Source organism: Diprion similis, chromosome 3, assembly GCF_021155765.1.
Source record: "Diprion similis isolate iyDipSimi1 chromosome 3, iyDipSimi1.1, whole genome shotgun sequence".
Lineage (NCBI taxonomy): Eukaryota > Metazoa > Arthropoda > Insecta > Hymenoptera > Diprionidae > Diprion > Diprion similis.
The window spans coordinates 788,992-807,883 of record NC_060107.1 but is presented as its reverse complement, the minus strand read 5'-3'; the positions used below and the strand labels follow the sequence as shown (position 1 = coordinate 807,883).

Sequence of the window (18,892 nt, the reverse complement as noted above, 5' to 3'; positions counted from 1 at the left end):
CTGGAATTTGTGTATGTCGCCGAAATAGTCGCACCGTCTTGTTTCTCATTGCATCGTGTTCGGAATTAAAAAACATCGATTTTGAGTGATGGGTCCGGAGCTGCTCGAGCTACTTAACCAGACCGAGTCCAGCGTCACAGTATGGCTAAAGTGCTTTATAAGTATAATTTTGTTCTAGTAGAGTAGACGTTATAAATAATTGAATTGCATTTTGACATCACTGGGGGATGGGATGATTGCACGCTGTTTTACCGACCGCTGGTACGATTGTCGGTAAAATCGAACGATCGAGACGATCGAAAGGTCTGAAATTAACTAGCTTACTGGATCAGGTTCAAATTATTCGGAATAAATCTAGTCTATGTAATATATTTTTGTACTTATAGCAGTTTTTTATTAGAAAATAAACAATATACTAACAGGATGAAGTATTTACAATAAAATATCATACAAACATAGCAACAAATCAGTGAGGTCAACAGTCGAGTACCTTTGTCTTATGGATAAAAAAAAATGAGTATAATGATAATTGAGAATGGTGTATAGCCTGATGAATTGCACGAGACATCGTGTTTGAATTCCTCGTCAAGCCGACAGGTGAATAAAGCGCACAATCAGCTTGCGCGATCAAATGGTAAAAATGAATTTCGAAAATATGCTTAATTGGCCATGCGGTGCACTCGGCATCGAGTAGACCGCTCTTTGTCAAATTATAATAATTTTCGAATACGAATTATCGCGTGGGCTTATACACATAAATTATACGCAGATCGTTTCATATATTCGCTTTGAATTTATCGCGGTGAAAATATCGGGCAACGGATTTTCGAACGCTGTTTCGATGTTCCGGAGAATTTCCAGACTCCGTCCGGATCCTGGAAGGAATCTTGGAAGGACAGAGCGATATGAACCTTTCTACTTTTTGTAGTGGTATCCGGAGAAGCCACCTCCGCCTCCGCCTCCGCCTCCACCGCTGCTGTAGCTGTCGTGACCGGAGGAGCTGAATTGGGTGGAAAATAGAATGAACGAATTAGAGTTTAAACAGTGATAATTGAAGAAATCTCGTCCTTAAACTATAGAAAATCCTACAAATGAAGAACATTATTAGAGTAATTACCTGCCGCCGAATCCGCTCGAGAAGCTGCCAGAGCTGTAACTGGAGCCGTGATCATCGCCGCCGAAGCCGCCTCCGCTGCTGTAGCTGCCGCCACCACCACCGCCGCCGTGGCCGTGGCTGTGGCTGTGGCCACCGCCACCGCCTCCGAATCCGCCACCGCCGTGACCGCCGCTACTTAAGCTGCTCAGGTCGTATCCGGAGCCTGAGCCGATTTCGATTCCGTGACCGTGACCGCCTCCGAAGTCGCCGCCTCCACCGTGGCCTCCGAAGTCACCACCGCCTCCGCCGTGGCCACCATAATCTCCTCCTCCATGGCCTCCGAAGTCACCGCCACCTCCGCCGTAGCTGCTGAAATCTCCTCCTCCGTGGCCTCCGAAGTCACCACCGAATCCTCCACCGCCTCCATGGCCTCCAAAGTCGCCACCGAATCCTCCACCGCCTCCATGTCCTCCTCCTCCTCCGCCACTGCTGTAGCTTGTCACGACGCTGTAACTGTCCCCACCTCCGTGTCCTCCGTCTCCGCCTCCACCATGGCCATGGCCATGGCCACCACCTCCGAATCCACCAAAGTCACCACCGCCGTGTCCGCCTCCTGAAATTGTTATCAATGAATTGCTGTCCGGCGTAAGACACTCTATACTTCTTATAAGCTGGGTAGGTTATAGAGATTGAAGGTTGCAGTGATCGAACATCGTGACGTGTGTATTCGCTTATGGAGCTTATAAGGTCGCGAAAACGAAAGTGGATGCTGTACGTGCAGCGTCGCAGGAGTTTCGTTGCAGTTTGAGTTACGAGGAAAGATCGGGCGGCAAAGAATGCAGCAGCTGTATGGGAAATGCTGTATGGGTGAGCTCGATTCACGAGAGAAAGGTGGTCTTGAAGAGAAGATCGTGATGTATGTGGCGGATGTTATTATTTGCGGTGAAATTCAAACGAAGATTACGCCGCTTGGATAAGAGTGAAAGACACCCGCTTCACGTATACAATCCAACACCTTCGTAGCGAAAAAGAAATTATTCATTGAAACTGGTTACCGATTCCCCGCATGCGGTGAAGCAGAAATCGCGCAACTTTCGGTGACCTTAAGCTCAGCTCCCGGTGGCATTAATGCCGGGTTTTCTCTTATTCGTTCTCACCTCCGAATCCCCCGCCGAAACCTCCTCCAAAGCTTCCGATGTCTCCTCCGTGACCTCCGTGACCTCCGTGACCTCCACCGCCACCGCCTCCTCCGTAGCCGCCGAAACCTCCACCCCCGATTCCTGGGCTTGTTATTTCGATGTGCTCGATGTGGTCACCACCACCTCCGTAACCTCCACCTCCGCCTCCGCCTCCGCCTCCACCGTGACCATGACCGTGGCCATGGTCCTCAATGTGCTTGATTATCTTCTTCTCGTGATGAACATCCTGCACTATTTCGGGCAGATGGATCTTTATGTGAACGCTGAAAAGTGGAACGAAACGAGAAATTTAATAGCCTGCATGTGAGGCGGAAGGCCAGTCAATAACGTATGCTGTACAAATACAAGTTACAGCTTTCGAAAGCTCGTTCAGGTTTGCCCAATTTCAATATCAACCACGTCACACAGCTTTAAACATTTTCAAAAAAGTAGCCAAGAATGTAGTGCGTTCAATTCGATTCAAATTCAGTGCGGTCTTACTGTTCTTTTCCAAAAGTGGCCGTCGTCGAAGCGATCAATCCCGTGAATACCGTTGCTGCGAGCAAGGCGCAAGGAATCTGAAAAACGAAATGAAAATGACAGGACCATGTAATTCAAAGTTTTTAACGCTACATCTTGAAAGAGCTCAAACGTTTAAAAACCTGTTATTACATTGCTAAAATACCGATTTGAATTTCTTTTGTGCTTTTGTATATTATTTCTGTACTTCTCTACACTCTTATTTATATAAATTCATTTTTGCATAGTTCGTATATTTTATTATTGTTAATAATTTGAATCTCGAAATCGTTATCTACCCACGCACAGGTAACAGGATTACCTCTATGGGAGGCAGGTAGTTAATGCCCTAGCTACTGTACAACAGTCTGTGTTTTTAAATAAATAAACAAATGACTAAATAAATAAAATTTCGACACTGCACTACTCGCGAAATTCGGGAGAGAATTTTCGCGAAAACTAGATCGCAATGATCTCAAGTATATCTGATGAAGTTGAACTTGATCATAAAACTTGATTGTAAAATCCTGTCCGTCAGCGATCTTCAGGTTCCAAGTATCCGTCAGAACGACGAAATGAGCTTACCTTCTTTAATCCTGACGCCATATCTGAAGCGATAGGCGAACACACGTGGTTGTGTCTCTCCGCTCTTGGTCGGACGGGTGTTCACCTGCACGGTAAGTAAGAAACTGTTATATATATGCGAGGATCATCTCGGGTATATATAGGGGCGCCGCGAAATAACAAGTATCGGACGGCGCGAGGTGGGAGGGCGGAGATGGAAGAGGAGCATTCATGGTGCTGGGTCCACGTGCCCAGCAGAGCGGGGACCACGGGGGTCAGCCGGGGGCTCGGCACCGGTTCCCAGCTGCAGACGCCCAGAGATCCCAGAGAAATTCGCGCTCCGGGCGGTCCTCGAACCGATCGTCCGCGTATTATCGAGGAGCCAATCGGCTTGCTTAATCCACGTGTTATTGCACTCCGGAACACGAGATTCCTTTATTTTAAATCCGTTAGGTATTAGCGCGTTGCAAGTCGCTCGATTTTTGTCGAGTGTGCTTCAAGAGCGGACTTGGAATCGTTCACGAGGTTCGGAACTGGTCCATCACCGTCGGTGCATTTTCGACCACTTTCGATTGAACGGTGTTTCATTTATTTATTCATTTATTTTTTTGTTGTTTTTATTTCCTTCATTTCGATGCGTAGAAAGTGTTGTAGTCCAAAGACCCGGTACAGCTAATACCTGCCATGCTACCAATTTACGAGAGTGAAACTTCTGGACCAGTCCCTTCATCGAACCATTTCCGGTTCCTCTAATACAGTCGTTTCCTGTTATTTACTTCTCATTCTGATCTCTGATGTTTTCATTGGTTAATATGTTCGGACATTTAACCCTTTGCGACACAGGGTATAATATATGAGACACTTTGTTTCGATTGAGTATTCCAGATTTATGTTCATTTTTCGACATGCGTTGTCATTTTTTTTTTCTTCTGCATAATTGCGCTTTAAATAAACAAGGTATTGAAAATGCCTGTTTTTACAGAATAAATGTAATTGTGGGAAGATTATGGAGACTAGAAAAGTGGAATTCGGTGATCTTGGGTTTTTGGGGCCAGTAAAAACGAATTCGATGTCAGAATTTCAAAATTCAGGATAGTGGATCCAGTATGGTGGACTGGCGATATGAAAATTGATCCTATTCGTTCATATTAGATTCGCATTTTGAATATTGAAAATTTCTCAGATCTGAGCCCATTTTTGAAATCAGTGACATCGAGAACCCTCATATGTATACCCAGTTTCAAGGAATCCGACTGCAAGGAAAAATGTATGCTTCTGGAGCTGATTAAAATTGCGATTATTGACTTTGGGTGTATTAACGGAGATATTCCCACCCTGGAAACACGATCAACGCGGCTTATGAAGGTGGCATTCAAGGCGTGAAAGCCAATTCCGTGTTCTCGGATTAATTATTAAATCGTAGCAGCAATTAACGTGATCGAATATGAATATCGTAGATATAATCTTGGATGCATATCGCGAGTCAACCCATCGCGGTCTTGAAATAACGAAAAAGAAAGTCTCCGTTAGAACGAGACACGGCATCGTTATCCATGTACGGCTGATGAACTGTGTTTTCTGGATTCCCACCGACTGATGGCTGCAGTTCCGCTCTCTCGAAGGAATTCCTTCCTCTCTCTAATCGTACTGTAACACATACTTGCCACGACGTTGATTCTTCCTGAGATGCGTAAACCGCGTGCTGTACATGCGAACTTATTTTCACCCGGTTTCAACGACCTTGACAGTCATTGATATACAGTGGTTGCAACGTTGAGACGCATTACGTCGCCATTAATTTAATCCCCTCCAATAACGAGTTGGTATCGGAGAAGATTTTCACCGGAAATTTTCCATGCTTATCCAATAATTATCGCCGGCCCGCGCATCCATGAATTTTTATGTGCTCGCTTGAGAGAAAGAATCCGTAGCGAAATTACTCGTGTTAATTTCTCTCTGAAAATTTCACTCAGACTTCGGCCTTAGTTTGAACACTTGGAATGTCGGTATTGCAGTTTAATATAGTTATGACTTGCAACAATAATTTTCGTCCCGCATACTTTTTCTACGTTTCGTTCGCAGTAAATTGTTCGCAGGTAGGTAGACGTGGGAGAAAAAATATATGCATGATTTCACATTCCGCTCTCTTATTTCTTCAATGAAATGCAGTCCGCGGTGCTCTTGATACACTTGGTGATATTACGTAGCTGGAATTGCTGGGATAAACGAAGCAAAAAGTCACGGTCAAAGTCACAGTAGAGTTTTTTTACTTCCCAATAAAAATCGAACGGGCAAAACGAAGGTCCGGAATTCGTTGGGTGAAAAATGTTGTACAAAATCTGCAATTTTCTTTCTTCCATCAAGTTTTTTTTCATTTTAAGCTAATTTACACAGAACTGGAAAGTTTCTAGATCGTAATTGCGAATCCGCGTTCTCTATCTTACGATCAGTTTTAATTTTTCAAATCGTTTTGACAAATTTATAAGAAAGCGGCAAATTACTATTTACCATCATCTCCTGGTTTAATTGCCGGCCTAAGCGGCGGCAGGATATTTAAATAAAACCCAAATTCCCACTGTGAATTATACGATTATGCTTATTAGTTTATTTTCATTTCACGCGAGAGAGATTTGGTCGGATTTCACATTTTACCATCCTGTCTTATGTATTTCTCCTCCGAGGTACACAACGTACAACCAAAACGTGGGCAGGGTCACAAGTGTCAACTTCACTCCTTACGCTCGATGATTCGTGTCATTAAATCTCAGAGACATTAACAAACCGCCGCGGCATTAACTAGTTTGTTAATCGTTGTAATAGATTTTTAAAAACCGGTCGGGCGTCATTAGTCGAAAGTGTTCACCGCGTCACCAGCTCGTATTGATCGGCACCAATCGTTTTTATCGCAAGAAAGTTAGAGTCCGTCAGTCTTCCGGTTATCTCGTGCATATGTATCTAGATTTATGCGGTGTTATTAAATCTTGTGGATTTTATCCAGAGATTTCCTCAAATCACATATTAAATGTTTGTCAATTTTTGTTTCATTACTATGGTGTGGAGATTTTTATAGCATGAATCAAAATTTGGTCTAGCAGTCTGAATGCGAATCGACGTCCGAACTTGACCAGACCGAAGGAACTTTGAGTTCTCTGATATTAACAGCTGCGGTGAAACGAAAGTGAAAAATAAAAATGTCAGTCGTTTGACCTGCAACGCCTCGCCCGGATCGAAAGTGAGTGAAGAAAAATATCCGATCGGTTATCAACGAACGTAGTTATGTTTCTTCAGGATGAGACAACTGCGCAGTGCAATGCCTGCAGGAACAGCGTCGACAGCTTCCGCATCGAATGACGTGAGATTCATGATTCAAGATCGAGGAATCCCGGTGAACGGTGATTCTCATTCGCCATCTTGATCTGCGAGGCCACCGGAGTGCAACTTACTTTCTAGACTTTCAAAGACTCGACTGGTCAACGGCTCGCAGTGAAAGTGTATATGAAAGGGATGCGATTCACGTGACCGTGACATTCATTCGTTAAAGTATAAAGTATTCGCAAGCTGCTTCATGAGGTGTGCATATAACAGTCCGCATTCGAGGTTCTCTCAATTCTAGGTGGATTAAAATTATCACCGGACGCCAAACGAGAAGCGATATTGACGGCGTCGTCTGGTGGAAAAAATCAAACTAACGGAAGCAGACGTTTAGCCTGTATTTAAAGTTAAAAACTTAGGTTATGTGATGATAAAATGGCGGCGACAACCAAGACTTCTGACGTCATGAGGACATTGTCCAATAGAAAATTTCGCTGATAATTTCATTGTTAGATACAACAAAAATGTATTATAATTGTAAAAACAATCTTCAAACACGTATAAATAAATTATGTATTAACGATGCACCGTATAAGGCAGTGCTTGATAGGTACAAATGGTAAGAACACTTAAACACTAAGGGATTTTTGTACGTGATAGGAACCTAGAAATAACACATTTCGCTACATCATCGCGACACTGAAGCTTCGTTTCATCGGTTCCTCGACGGATTCTTCCTGAACTTGATACCCGCCACTGGGATTGCTCGGGAAGCTGGGAGCCCAGGGATTGACCCCTTGGATATGCGGGAAGGTCAGACCTGGGAAATTTGGTTGTTGATTATTCCATGCGAGACCCTGAAGAGGCCAGCTCCTCGTGAAAGCCTCGACCTTCTCAATGTACTCCTTCATGTCAATGGTGTCCTGAAGCACGATGGGGGTGAGTTTGTGCTCCGTCATCCTGGCCGAGGGATGAACGCCGTTGGAAATCGGACGGGGCTGTTCGCTCAACTTCGTGTAGAAGAGCTGCTCGTTCGGGGGCGAATGCGACCCCTGCTCCTCGAACATCTTGTACTGTTCATGCTCGACTTGATGGGGCTCCTGATTCCGCCCTTCCTCGTTGCTCGGAGGAAAAACCCACCGAGCCTCTTGCGGCGCGACGCTTTGCCCCTCGAATCGCTGCAGGTATCCTTCGTCCTCGAAGTTGAAACCCTGACCCGCAGAGTCCTGGAGTTGATTTTCGTCCCCCCGGGGGAATCCGGCGTAGTTCTCGATCGCCCGTTTCAACTCCTCTTGCGGGATGTATCCCTTCCCGAAACTCACACCGTGGGAAATACCCTTGCCGTGTGGTATTATAACCTGGTTCTGCACTTCTCGATGATGCTGTTGCTGCTGCTGTGCCCCCGCAAAGTTTTTCCCGAAATCCGCACCGTGATCTGACCAAAATAATGCAAACAGTACATTTTTTTGTGATTTGTAAAAACGTATCGATACTTCAATTGCATTGGAAAGCACTCTGTGGAATCTCTATGGAGATTGGCTGCCGGTTGGATGTTATGGCACATATCTCCCCCGTCAAAAGTTCTCATGGATACAAGTCCAAAAAACCAGTAGTTTCCGAGATATAGACTTCGGAAGGGGGGTGTACGGATTTTTTGTCATCTATGGATCACGCGATTTTTACGAATTACAAAGCTTCGATGTGGACTTGAAATCAAATATATCACTCAAAAACTGCACAGCCGATACTCATAGACTTGGCACAGGCGTGAAAAACAGGACAAGTCGATTATCGCAAGAGTCTGAGGGTTTCGTTCTTCACGCGAAATCTAACCTTGCATCTCCTTCCGGTGAACCAGCGAGTTCACGAATGGAATCGATGCATTGCTGGAATCAACCACAGCTTTCTGCATATCTTTGAGAATCAAGCGTGCAGTTTTTTGAGTGATTTGTTTGATTTAGTCCCCTTGAAGCTTTGTAATACATGAAAATCAGGAAATCCATATAGATGTTAGAAACTATGGACATCTTTCTTCCGAAGTCTGTCTCTTGGAAATTGTCCACGAGAACTTTTGACCAGGAGGATATGTACTATAGCGTACTGAAAATCCAACCAATTTTACCGAAAGCCAATTTCCATAAGGATTCTGTATAGTCCCTTTTGTTGAAAACTGATATTATGAGAAAATCATTTGGAAATACGATATATGGTATTTAAAATTTACACAAATTCTGTCCAACGGTCTGCTTTCCTCCTGGGAAAAACGGGCGGTCGCCGTTGCCTGGGTTTCCGGCGTAATGGCCGACGAAGAAGGGTCGTTTTGGTACGCGGACCTTGTAGAAGGGTGCCGCATTGTTGGAAAAGCTTCGACGTATGTAGCGTGGAACTACGAAGACGACTTTTTCCCTGCAACAGAAGTGGTAATTAATGAACACGACGAGCTAGGGAATGAATGAACAAATCGGCGAGGAAACAGAAGCGGCCTTCTTGCGCCAACTACTCGCTGGTATTGTATTCGTTTGGCTAACCCGCAGGATCGTGACACAGTTGGCGAGCCTCTCGTCTGGAACGGGAAACAATCATTTGCAGACGAAAAAAGCGATCGACTCGCGTACGCCGGAGGAGAGTGAAAGGAGAAAGGCTCGAACGCGAGCGGAGGGGATCCAACAAAGAAGGTAATTGAACCTGTTTCAGGAGGCCGAATGAGTGCTCGGCCTTGAAATGCGATCGAAATTTTATGATTGCGCGAAATTTCGTCGGTTAGAAGGATTGACAATATTTCCAAACGTGTGACGGTGACGATGCTGACGTTGGCAATCCGAATCAGCGGCCAAACGTTTTAATCTTCATGAACTCCGAAAATGTAAATTTTGTGAAGTACTTTGAACCCCCGATGCTTTCGTAGAATTATAAGGATAAAACTGAACTGAATTTTTCTATTTCCGAAAAGTTTAACACGTTTGTCCGATAACAACGTTTAAGAGCAGGCAAAAACTGAAAGCTGAGCTGAAGCAAAGCTTTGGGGTCTCTATGGCTACTTCCTTGGTTTCACAAAGTTTAAGAATCTCACGAGATAGGTTAGTTATTTATCCGGAAAAGCACAACTGTTATTTTATTTCTTCAGACTCGTCTTCGACGACTAGGTACACCAGTGACTAATACGTACCTACGTATAAGCATCGAATATTAAATATTCTACTTACGTGTCAGCAAGCGTCGGTCCGCATAATCCGAATCCCAGTGTTAAGACAACCTAAAGAAGTTATACAAGAAGGATGAGTCGCAGAATTTTTAGTTGAATTCAGGGAAAGGTGGAAGGATACAGATCAGACGGCCTAAAATTATACCTATTTTTACGTTTCACTTTAAAGAAAATGAAGACACTTACAGCCACCATTTTGTTATTAATTTCAACGAAACAATTCCGAAACATTCTTGAAACTATAAATAATAAAGCCCTTAAAGTCAAATTACTCCGAACGTTTTAATTTTCTTTGAAAAAAAAAGAACTCCTAAAAATAGGTATAATTTTTGACCGTCCAACCTGTACACTCTTTAACGAACTACTGTTTTAGATTCTTTTTGATTCTAATAACTATTTAAATTTTGTTTTTGGTTTTCTACTGCAGCTGGTGAAGGATTTTAGGGAATCAAACAAAGAAAGTGAAAACTTACCACCAATCGCATCTCGTAGCAGGGGTGAAAAATGGAAAAAAAATTTGCAAACCACCTCCGAACCGGTTGTGTTGTTGAATCAAAAGTCGAAACTGTGCGAAGGATCGCTGATCTACTGGAGGCTTAAGGTTCACGGTTGAAAAGCGAGTGTCGTCGCGAGGCCAGCGTGATCCAGATATATCAGGAGGTCTTGATACTCACCTATTTTCTTTTGTAAGCTATCTGCATGTGTGCGAGTACACCTAGGCGATAAAAAGAAAACGAACGAAGAGCCGCGAAGCGAGTGAGCGAGCTTCGACGAGCTCGGGATCCCCGCTCCAGCTGACACTCAATTTCTGAGCTATTACGGGGACAAAAACCACCGACATGGTGTATAGAAGGCTCGACACGGGGTGGACCAGCAGCCGAGGTAAACAGCGGATATTATTTTTCTTCTTCGACGCAGCTGCCGGCCGTGAACATCTCACGTCCAATGGAGAAAGGATAATTTAGTGCTGGCCGTAAAACGGAACAATTTTATATCGCTTCAACACCGAATAGGATAGGAGAAAATTCGGTCTAAGTTTCACTCTTCACTTCATCGCATCTCGCTAATGATAGAACTATGGGCGTTCAGCCTTGATTTTGGTTTCCAACGATCTGAAAAAGGGATCAAAATCAAAAATAAGAAGAAAGTGATGTTTTTTGTTGAGCAGTGTAACTCTTATGGGATTCTTTAATGATATGGGTACCACTCGTTTTTTTTTATTCGTTATTTGTTAGTTATTTCCTTATGAAATATAAGGAAACTTCGTCACGTCCAATGAAACATATAAAAATCAGTGACTGATATTATAATATTATGTCTTATGTCTCTAATTTTCTTATAAACAACAAATTTCACTTAATGGTATACAAATCGATGCGGATGGAACGACCGCACGCGTAAAACGGTTGCGTAATCGAAACTCTCCATGGATTTTGTCTATTGAATACGAAATAAGCTGCAGCAGCTGGAGCCTCTGATGTTGACCGTGAATTGGGGAGCCAATGAGTCGATAAATATTTACTTCAACAATGCATGACTGAACTAATGCGCCAATACTTATCCGTTGACCAGAGTTATGTTTGAATAGAGCTGATAAACACAGTCATTATAGTTTATGCGTCTATTCAGTCTAGTTATTGCCGAGACTTTCACCTTCGCGTTTCAAAGTTATGGATAGAAAATGATAATGAGCGATGATACATAATAATGATAATGATCAAAATTAAGCACATTAAAATGCGATAGATAAAGAAGAATCCATAAATCATAGTTGTTAATGTTCATGAAGAAGCTGTTAAGAAAGTAGTCATGGTATATGTGCAAAATAAACAACACGCATGTTAATTTAATCTACGGCAATAAATCGCTGTAGATTTTCCCTCTTCTCTGTTCTATATGCAATAAATCATATTTTGTACAACACTTCCGATTTTCTCTATTATGAAGATCTTGAGAGGCAGAGAATGGTGAGAGACAGAAAAGAAAAAGAAATAGAATGAGATTGTAAAAATAAATGAAAATTGAAACAAAATTCAAGACGGTTTCAACCGGGGAAGCTGGAGGCTATCAATCTGGCATTTTTCTCCTTATTGATTCCTTTTTCTGTCTATAGGAAACCGATACGCCTAGTACTATTCGCATGAGCAATTCATAGGGTAACCGAATATTAATCAAGGCCATGATGTAAGGAAATAAGATGAAACAATGTACGTACGCTTTAGTTAAACCAATCAGAAAACGTATAGAAGGTGGCGTCACATAGGCGCCAAATTTAAACGTAAGTAAGGTAGACGTGATTATCCTCTTCAGGGAATGAAAAAAATTTTCAAGTCTTATCTTTTAGTGTTTATATTATTATTTTTGCAGCTTCTGACTCCACAAACTACCATTTTCAGTTACCAGAATACACGAAAATAAATAAGCAACCTCAAGTAACCTGTTTACGTGGAGTCAGTTGTCGGATACATGGGTGCCATGTTACATTTCCATGACGTCATCTTGGATTGCAGCCTATCACGACATTCGCCTCTTTTATGAATGACTCTGAGTCTCATTGCAGGGTAATTTCTTAGTCTGAATACATGTGTGAGAAAGAAGGAAGAATTGAAGATCTAAATAATAATTCGGGATCAGGAAGACTCCAGTGCGAAATTATGGCCATTTTCATTAAGAAGTTTCACCACCGCAATAAGTTTGGCATGAAATTTTTCCACGATGCAAAGTGAAACGGCCTTCCTAGCTGTGATAATATAATTGCATATCAGAAAACGCGCTAAATCTAATCTACCGCACTTTCTACCCGGCGCTGCATTACGTCGAGTTGAAGAGCTGAAACATTCGTTTTGCACTTGGTCGGTGTTCAGCACATTGTAGTAGGTAAAAGCGTAAGTCGAGTTGAATACACAGGCACTAATTCCCCGGAGTGTGATTCGCGGAGCGAAGACAAGTACAGGATTTCCAGGCAAGAAAGCTCGAATGTTTTCACCCGCTTGTAATTGCCGGCGGAATGGAACGATCAAGCCTGAATTTTCCTCATTTCTCGTTTCCCTCGGAAGCTAGAATCGACGGATCCAGGAACTTTGCGACACCCGGTACCCGGAGGACCATGGATACGCGATCCACGGTGCGGTCGCTTGTGACTTGCGGTGATACTTTAGGTTTTCACCAGCTGGACTCCTTGTAGGGGAAACTTCCCGTGTAGGTATCATGGGCGGAGAAAAAAAGACCTAAACCACTCTGCTCTATTTTCTATACAGTTGTTTTGTTGTTCCTGAGACGAGAGTTCGCGATGACCGTGCTGACCAGAATCTATTTCCCTTTCCCTCCACGCAACTATCTCGCCGTAACGGCTATCGAGCACTGTGTCTAGGTCGCCACCATATTCAAACATACGTTCGAAAAGGTTCAATGCTCCAGTTCCGGCTCTTAGGAGAGAGAATGGTGTCTGGTCTCAATGTCAACATCGCCACTCATTTCACTACATTTAACCGCTCTTGACCTACTGATCCGTTAACAATGATTTTCTTGAATTACCAAATTCCACTCCTGCATCGAGTCCTTTGCGATCAAATACCCTCCTCCAAGCTTGATCTAAAGTCACCTTGGTTACCTGCATCTTAAAGCAGACTCCGGAGAGAGACTTGAACTAATGGCACAGCGGATGTCCTTTGAGAAATCGCTGGAAAGGAATGGGTAATTGCGACATCCTGAGAAGGCGAAATGATCAATTACCCTCGGGTGTTTAACGCGGCGACTGGCTTTTGTCTTTTTATTTTCACCGACAACGATTGCCTACTACAGTACTACCGAATTAGAGGGCCTCTTGATCTTGAGTTAGGATTGGTCCGGCTATCAAACGTCCTTTCATTAACATGCCGAGGTAAAAATGAAGTTTGACGATGAAAGACGTGAAGAAAAGAAATGAAATAAAAAAGATAATGAAACACATTCTCGTGCAGGCGGCGTGCGATCTCCGGTAGGTATATAAAACAAACATACCGACCCGCCGGCCAATCCCTGCCCACAAATGCACTGTACAATTGCTCTTTTTTCACTCGGAACACCTTTCACACGAGGCTTTCATGCTGAGTCTTCAGTCCTTTCATTTTTATAAATCTATCATATAAAAGGAGTCCGGTTGCCGGTGTAAAGCAGATCAAAACCGAGTGGACGAGAGCTCGCAGTAGTAGAGCGGTTACATTTCCTGACCGGGTCTCAACGTCAGCTTGCAAGATGACACTCAGCCTGTCTGTAAGTTTCGGTAGCATTTCTCGTCAATGAGGCACCACCAACGACCTGCACTCTATTCACCATACTCATATCTGTCTTATTTCATTTTTCAGTTGGTCATTCTCGTCGTGTCGACACTCCTGAGCCTTGCAGCCGCTGGCGGAGGCGGACACGGTGGACAGTAAGTGTCAACGCAAATTGGCTTCGAGTTTCCTTTCACCTTTCATTTTCCAGTCGAATATATTTCGGGCGAAATCAGAACAACACGCACGATGTTTGGTCTCTTTCTTTCTCTCTGTTCGACTGAACGATTTTCCCCCCCTGCGTTAATGACCTCCGTAAAAATACCTCAAGCAGATAAAGGAAAGCAAATTTTATTCCTCACGATGTTGCTGACCGAGAATTTTTCAATTTCAGTGATCACGTGGTAATTCACGTCCCGTATAAAATCAAGACCATTCATCATACGCACACGATAACGAAACACATTCACCACGGGGGCGGCGGCGGCGGCGGTGGAGACAAGTACGAGGTCCTCGGCTACACCGTCGGTCACCCAATCGACCTTGGAGGTCACGGAGGCGGTGGCCATGACTTCGGGGGTGGCGGCCATGACTTTGGGGGTGGATTTGGAGGCGGCAGTTTTGGCGGAGGTCATGACTTTGGCGGAGGCGGTGGCGGTCACGACTTTGGTGGCGGCTGGGGTGGCCAAGAAGAATATGGCGGCGGCCATTAGCCGATCGTCGTTGTTTTACGTCGTCGCGCTGCAAGTTTACCTTATCGTAGAGTACATAGAAAAGGTTCTACCTTACAACCTCCCTTAACCGTTAACCCCATCCAATCATGTCTAATCATTATCTTCCCCGATATGTTTTTGTCATTCAGAGTAGATTGCCCTACGCTAGCGGGTACATCTACAGTCTGAACTACTATTAACACATCTATAACATTATACTCACCCGCACAACGTAGGTACCTACATTACCCACACACACACATATAATGTGAATACTGTGTCTTACTTTGGTCGTAGATTTTAAGGTACCCGAATATCTAGATTAGCCACTGTTCATCAATAGCTGTATAGGTCATGTTAAGTTTAACCTTATTTGTTACCTGTAAATACTTTGTTATTTGTTATTTTATGTTTTCGTCTGTCATTTTTTATTTTTAATATAAAAAATTCAATCGAACCAGTCTTGGTACACCTGATGTTAATCAATCGTTCCTGTCGATTTCCATATGATATGCATCCAATGCCAGTACTTGGATGGTGTGCAATTCTTTAGAAAGTATATTTAAAAAAACAAGAACAAAAACAAAAAAGAAGTGACCAGCTGGGCATTGGGAAGAAAATGAGAGTACAGTTCCGATAAGTGTTACCAATTTATTTACAGTTTGACGATCACTTCGCAGAGATTCTCATAAATATTTACGCATCGATAGTTACGCGATTTGGTACATACAAAGGTAATAAAATAAAAGGAAATAAAAAATGTACGTTATAGGTATAAAAGAAGTACGAAACTAATTTGTCGTCGACCTAGTTAAATAGTGTAAAAAAAACAAAAAAAAAAGCTACGCTACTCTAGAATAATTATTTGTAAGTTCGGAGAAACTTTACGATTCGAGTTGATCTCGGCGTTGAATCAATCACCGTGAACTGCAGAGTCTCTTTTCTTTCGACATTAATCACTCCGCACCGTCTGCACTTTCGCTTGTCGAAGTAGTTCGAACGCAATTTTTCTTTATCTTGAGTCCATGATTGCCGAAACGTAGCCGTCACCGTGTTCACCGGCAGCGTCAGCATCTTCTGACTCCTCAAAGATCTTGTACCCGTTATTGTGTCCGGTCTGAGCTTCGTCGTCGCCCTCCTCGAACTGGTTGTCATAAAAGTTCTTCAGCTCCTCCGAGAGCACGTGGCCTGTCTGCGTGTGCAAGCCCTTCCGGTATCCTTCCTCGTACTCGTCTCTGTAGGGTCTCACCTCGTTGTGCGGGGCCTCCTCGACGCTCCCGAACTCCCCGAGCTCCGGGTGCATCGCGTATTGCGGCGGGTACGAGTAGCCGACGACACCGCCGTGATGCATTACCGGCGTCTCTTCCGGGGGCGGTACCGGATGTCCGTGAAATTCTTCCACCTGTGGACCCGAAGGGTAGCCGTAGCCTTGACTTGGCCTCTTGACGTGCCGCTGGTGCTCCTTGTCACCCCCGTGGACGTCGTACGAACTCCAAGAACTCCAGTCCTCGTGGTGACCCGACTCGTGGTGGTGCGTTTCCTTCTTCTTTGGGACCATCTTCTTCTTTCCACCACCGTGGTGCACGTGGACGAATACCGTCTTTGTGTGGATGTGGTGCTTGATGATGTCCGGTACGTGGATTTTGAAGTGCACACTGAATGGGAAAGTTTTTGTTATGTTTATACAGACCGTTCGTCGATTGTTGGATTGAGGGGTCAGGGCTACTCAGGATTTCAAAAAATCAGACAAAAATGCCCTTTTCTTATCGTCGAATACCTACTGGTGCTTCCCGCCGCCTCCGCCAGCTAGGACTTGGCTCAGTACTGTCAGGAACATGAACTCCGTTATCCTCTGTGAAAGAGAGTTACGAGTGGCTTAAGATGGCTATGACTTATGGACCACGTCGTCACTTTAAATGCAGGCCTTACGTTACCATGTTAGTTGGACCTCCGTTGAGTAGCAAAAGACTTTAGGAAGCTGGTGAAGCTTGGATGAATGTGCAGCTTGCAACGACTGAGATCGGTTTGAGAAGAATCTTGTTATTCGTTCCGTTTATAAGCCGTATTTTTTAAACGCCTTTTATACTTTTTGCTCCGTCTTTGTTCCAGAATATAAACAAAGAGAAGTCATGCCGAACGCTTTCGCCGTGGCATCTCTCGTCTTTCGCGATTACCGTTGTGATAGGCGTGAAACTTGGTTTTATTGTTAGCCTTAGAAACTGAGACCCCGAGAAATGAAAAGTATAAATCTGTCCAAGTAATGCTTCTGCGGTTATCAAATCACATCGGAAAGCGTGTGTCTTTAAGCTATCTTATAAAAATTTTCTGTCAGGTATAGAAAATTGACGAGCACGAATAACACTTCAGTTTTTCCCGAGTATAATAAAAGTCATCGAAGCAAAAGAGAAACTGATTTAATTAAGGTCATCAAGTTATCCGGATCGGGATTGCCGACAACAATGTTGAGCGACGTTGCATTCAAGCGGCAATCACTATACTAAACTAATGATAAGTGAAAGCTTTGGATTATCAATACTTTTACAAGAGATATCACAATCCAAGGCATTTTCTTGGTGATAACAACTACTTCCTGGTTTATCTTCAACGTCCCTACCACCTCGCCTTTGCATTTCATTGTGTATCCCAGGTTCGTAAGGACCATTAAGGTCAAACGACACCATTTGATGTTACGACTAGATTTTGAGCGCTGATCGTGAGGTAGGTACGGAAGTAATCCCAGATCAATGTCCTGAAACGAATGCACCGAAAAAGTCACTGACCCTAAACCTGATGGGAGGTTCTTCTGCATGACAATTAGTAGCCCTCTCAGTTTCTGATCTCCAGTTTTACGGCGTATCGCAAACAAGGAATTTGCTGCGGGGATCAAGAGGCAATGTGAATTTCCTTCCATGGAGACAAGCCGAGATCGTTACCATTGGCCTTGTTCCGCTTCGGGATTCTCTTCCGCTGTGACATCGGTACTTAACTCTACTCGTAATGGGCAAATCAAGGTACGTAATAAACTGGATGTAAAGCATTCTTTTACTTGCTGTAATTATAAAATGTGCGGAACATCAACAGGGTTTGAAATTCTATAACATTAAAACGAAGAAGTGAAATAATGATAGCTTCATACTACATTCTATGAAATACAAGATTGATATTATCATATCCTTAAATTTAATAATTACTAGGTCGTATGGCTTAGACATTCAGATCGTCTTAACGTGTCTTAATTCGAAAGATATCTATTATATGGTAACGGGCTAGTTGCTTTGGATCGAGTTATCGATAGTACTCAAAGTTTTCACCCTCCTCTTCGTGCTCATGCTCGTGACTATGGGTGTGGCCGTGGCCATGGCCTTTGCTCTTGTGGTAATGGGGGATGATTTTGTAGATGGTGTGCGTATGCTTAACGTTTTTCACTCGGTAAGGTACGTTGATGATCACTTTCTTCCTGAAAGAGTATTCACGATCAAAATTATTTGGAGTTGGCGGAAATACTCGAAACTAGAAACTAGAAAAAAGTTCTTACGCTTCGGCAGGAATGTCGAGGAAGCTTACGCTCAGCAGTAGCACCAATTGCAAGACGTACTGTGGAAGAAATAAGGCGATAATCAAACTGAGGTAAACGGAACCCGCAGAATCCTTCAGGAAATTGTTTGGATTTTCAGTATTTTATAGAACATATCTTCCTGGTTCGAAAAATTCTCATGGACATAAGTCCCGAAAATCCCAATTTCCGTAAGAATTCTGCGGAGCCCTTTACCGTTGGTAGTATAATTGACTACTTTGAAAATTATTTGACCATCAAGTTCCGATTTCACGACACTTGTATGCAGTATGCCTTACACGTTGTTGACATGTAAAAACGTTTCACGACACTTACCAACACCTTGCGATTCATCGTGGCAGTAAAAGTGAGCTAATACGTTTATGTCCGTTGCGGAATAAGTGCGGAGACTGCCAACGGGAAAGTGAGTAAATTGAGTAAGACGTCGGATCGGAGTGTTACTGGAAAAATTGCGGTATCTTCTTGCATTATATACGTCTCT

The 18,892-nt window shown here is 43.5% G+C and overlaps 4 protein-coding genes across 4 annotated transcripts; 1 reads left to right on the top strand and 3 right to left on the bottom strand.

Annotated features, from left to right (window-relative positions):
* Positions 1–779: 779 nt before the first annotated feature.
* LOC124404436 (glycine-rich protein DOT1-like) lies at positions 780–3,517 on the bottom strand. Its single transcript, XM_046878556.1, has 5 exons — positions 3,379–3,517; positions 2,776–2,852; positions 2,254–2,558; positions 1,118–1,709; positions 780–1,000 (listed from the first exon to the last, which is right to left on the bottom strand). Exons 1-5 carry the CDS (start codon positions 3,397–3,399, stop codon positions 916–918), a joined length of 1,080 nt encoding a protein of 359 aa, XP_046734512.1. The 5' UTR covers positions 3,400–3,517; the 3' UTR covers positions 780–915.
* Positions 3,518–7,061: 3,544 nt separating this feature from the next.
* LOC124404470 lies at positions 7,062–10,513 on the bottom strand. Its single transcript, XM_046878609.1, has 4 exons — positions 10,343–10,513; positions 9,873–9,923; positions 8,894–9,075; positions 7,062–8,104 (listed from the first exon to the last, which is right to left on the bottom strand). The coding sequence occupies exons 1-4, from the start codon at positions 10,354–10,356 to the stop codon at positions 7,353–7,355; spliced, it is 999 nt and encodes a 332-aa protein (XP_046734565.1). The 5' UTR covers positions 10,357–10,513; the 3' UTR covers positions 7,062–7,352.
* A 3,480-nt stretch (positions 10,514–13,993) lies between these two features.
* LOC124404447 (glycine-rich cell wall structural protein-like) lies at positions 13,994–14,948 on the top strand. Its single transcript, XM_046878575.1, has 3 exons — positions 13,994–14,122; positions 14,215–14,282; positions 14,519–14,948. Exons 1-3 carry the CDS (start codon positions 14,105–14,107, stop codon positions 14,835–14,837), a joined length of 405 nt encoding a protein of 134 aa, XP_046734531.1. The 5' UTR covers positions 13,994–14,104; the 3' UTR covers positions 14,838–14,948.
* A 636-nt stretch (positions 14,949–15,584) lies between these two features.
* Positions 15,585–16,799, bottom strand: LOC124404446. The gene is made up of 3 exons (XM_046878574.1): positions 16,772–16,799; positions 16,619–16,689; positions 15,585–16,492 (listed from the first exon to the last, which is right to left on the bottom strand). The coding sequence occupies exons 1-3, from the start codon at positions 16,772–16,774 to the stop codon at positions 15,850–15,852; spliced, it is 717 nt and encodes a 238-aa protein (XP_046734530.1). The 5' UTR covers positions 16,775–16,799; the 3' UTR covers positions 15,585–15,849.
* Positions 16,800–18,892: the final 2,093 nt, after the last annotated feature.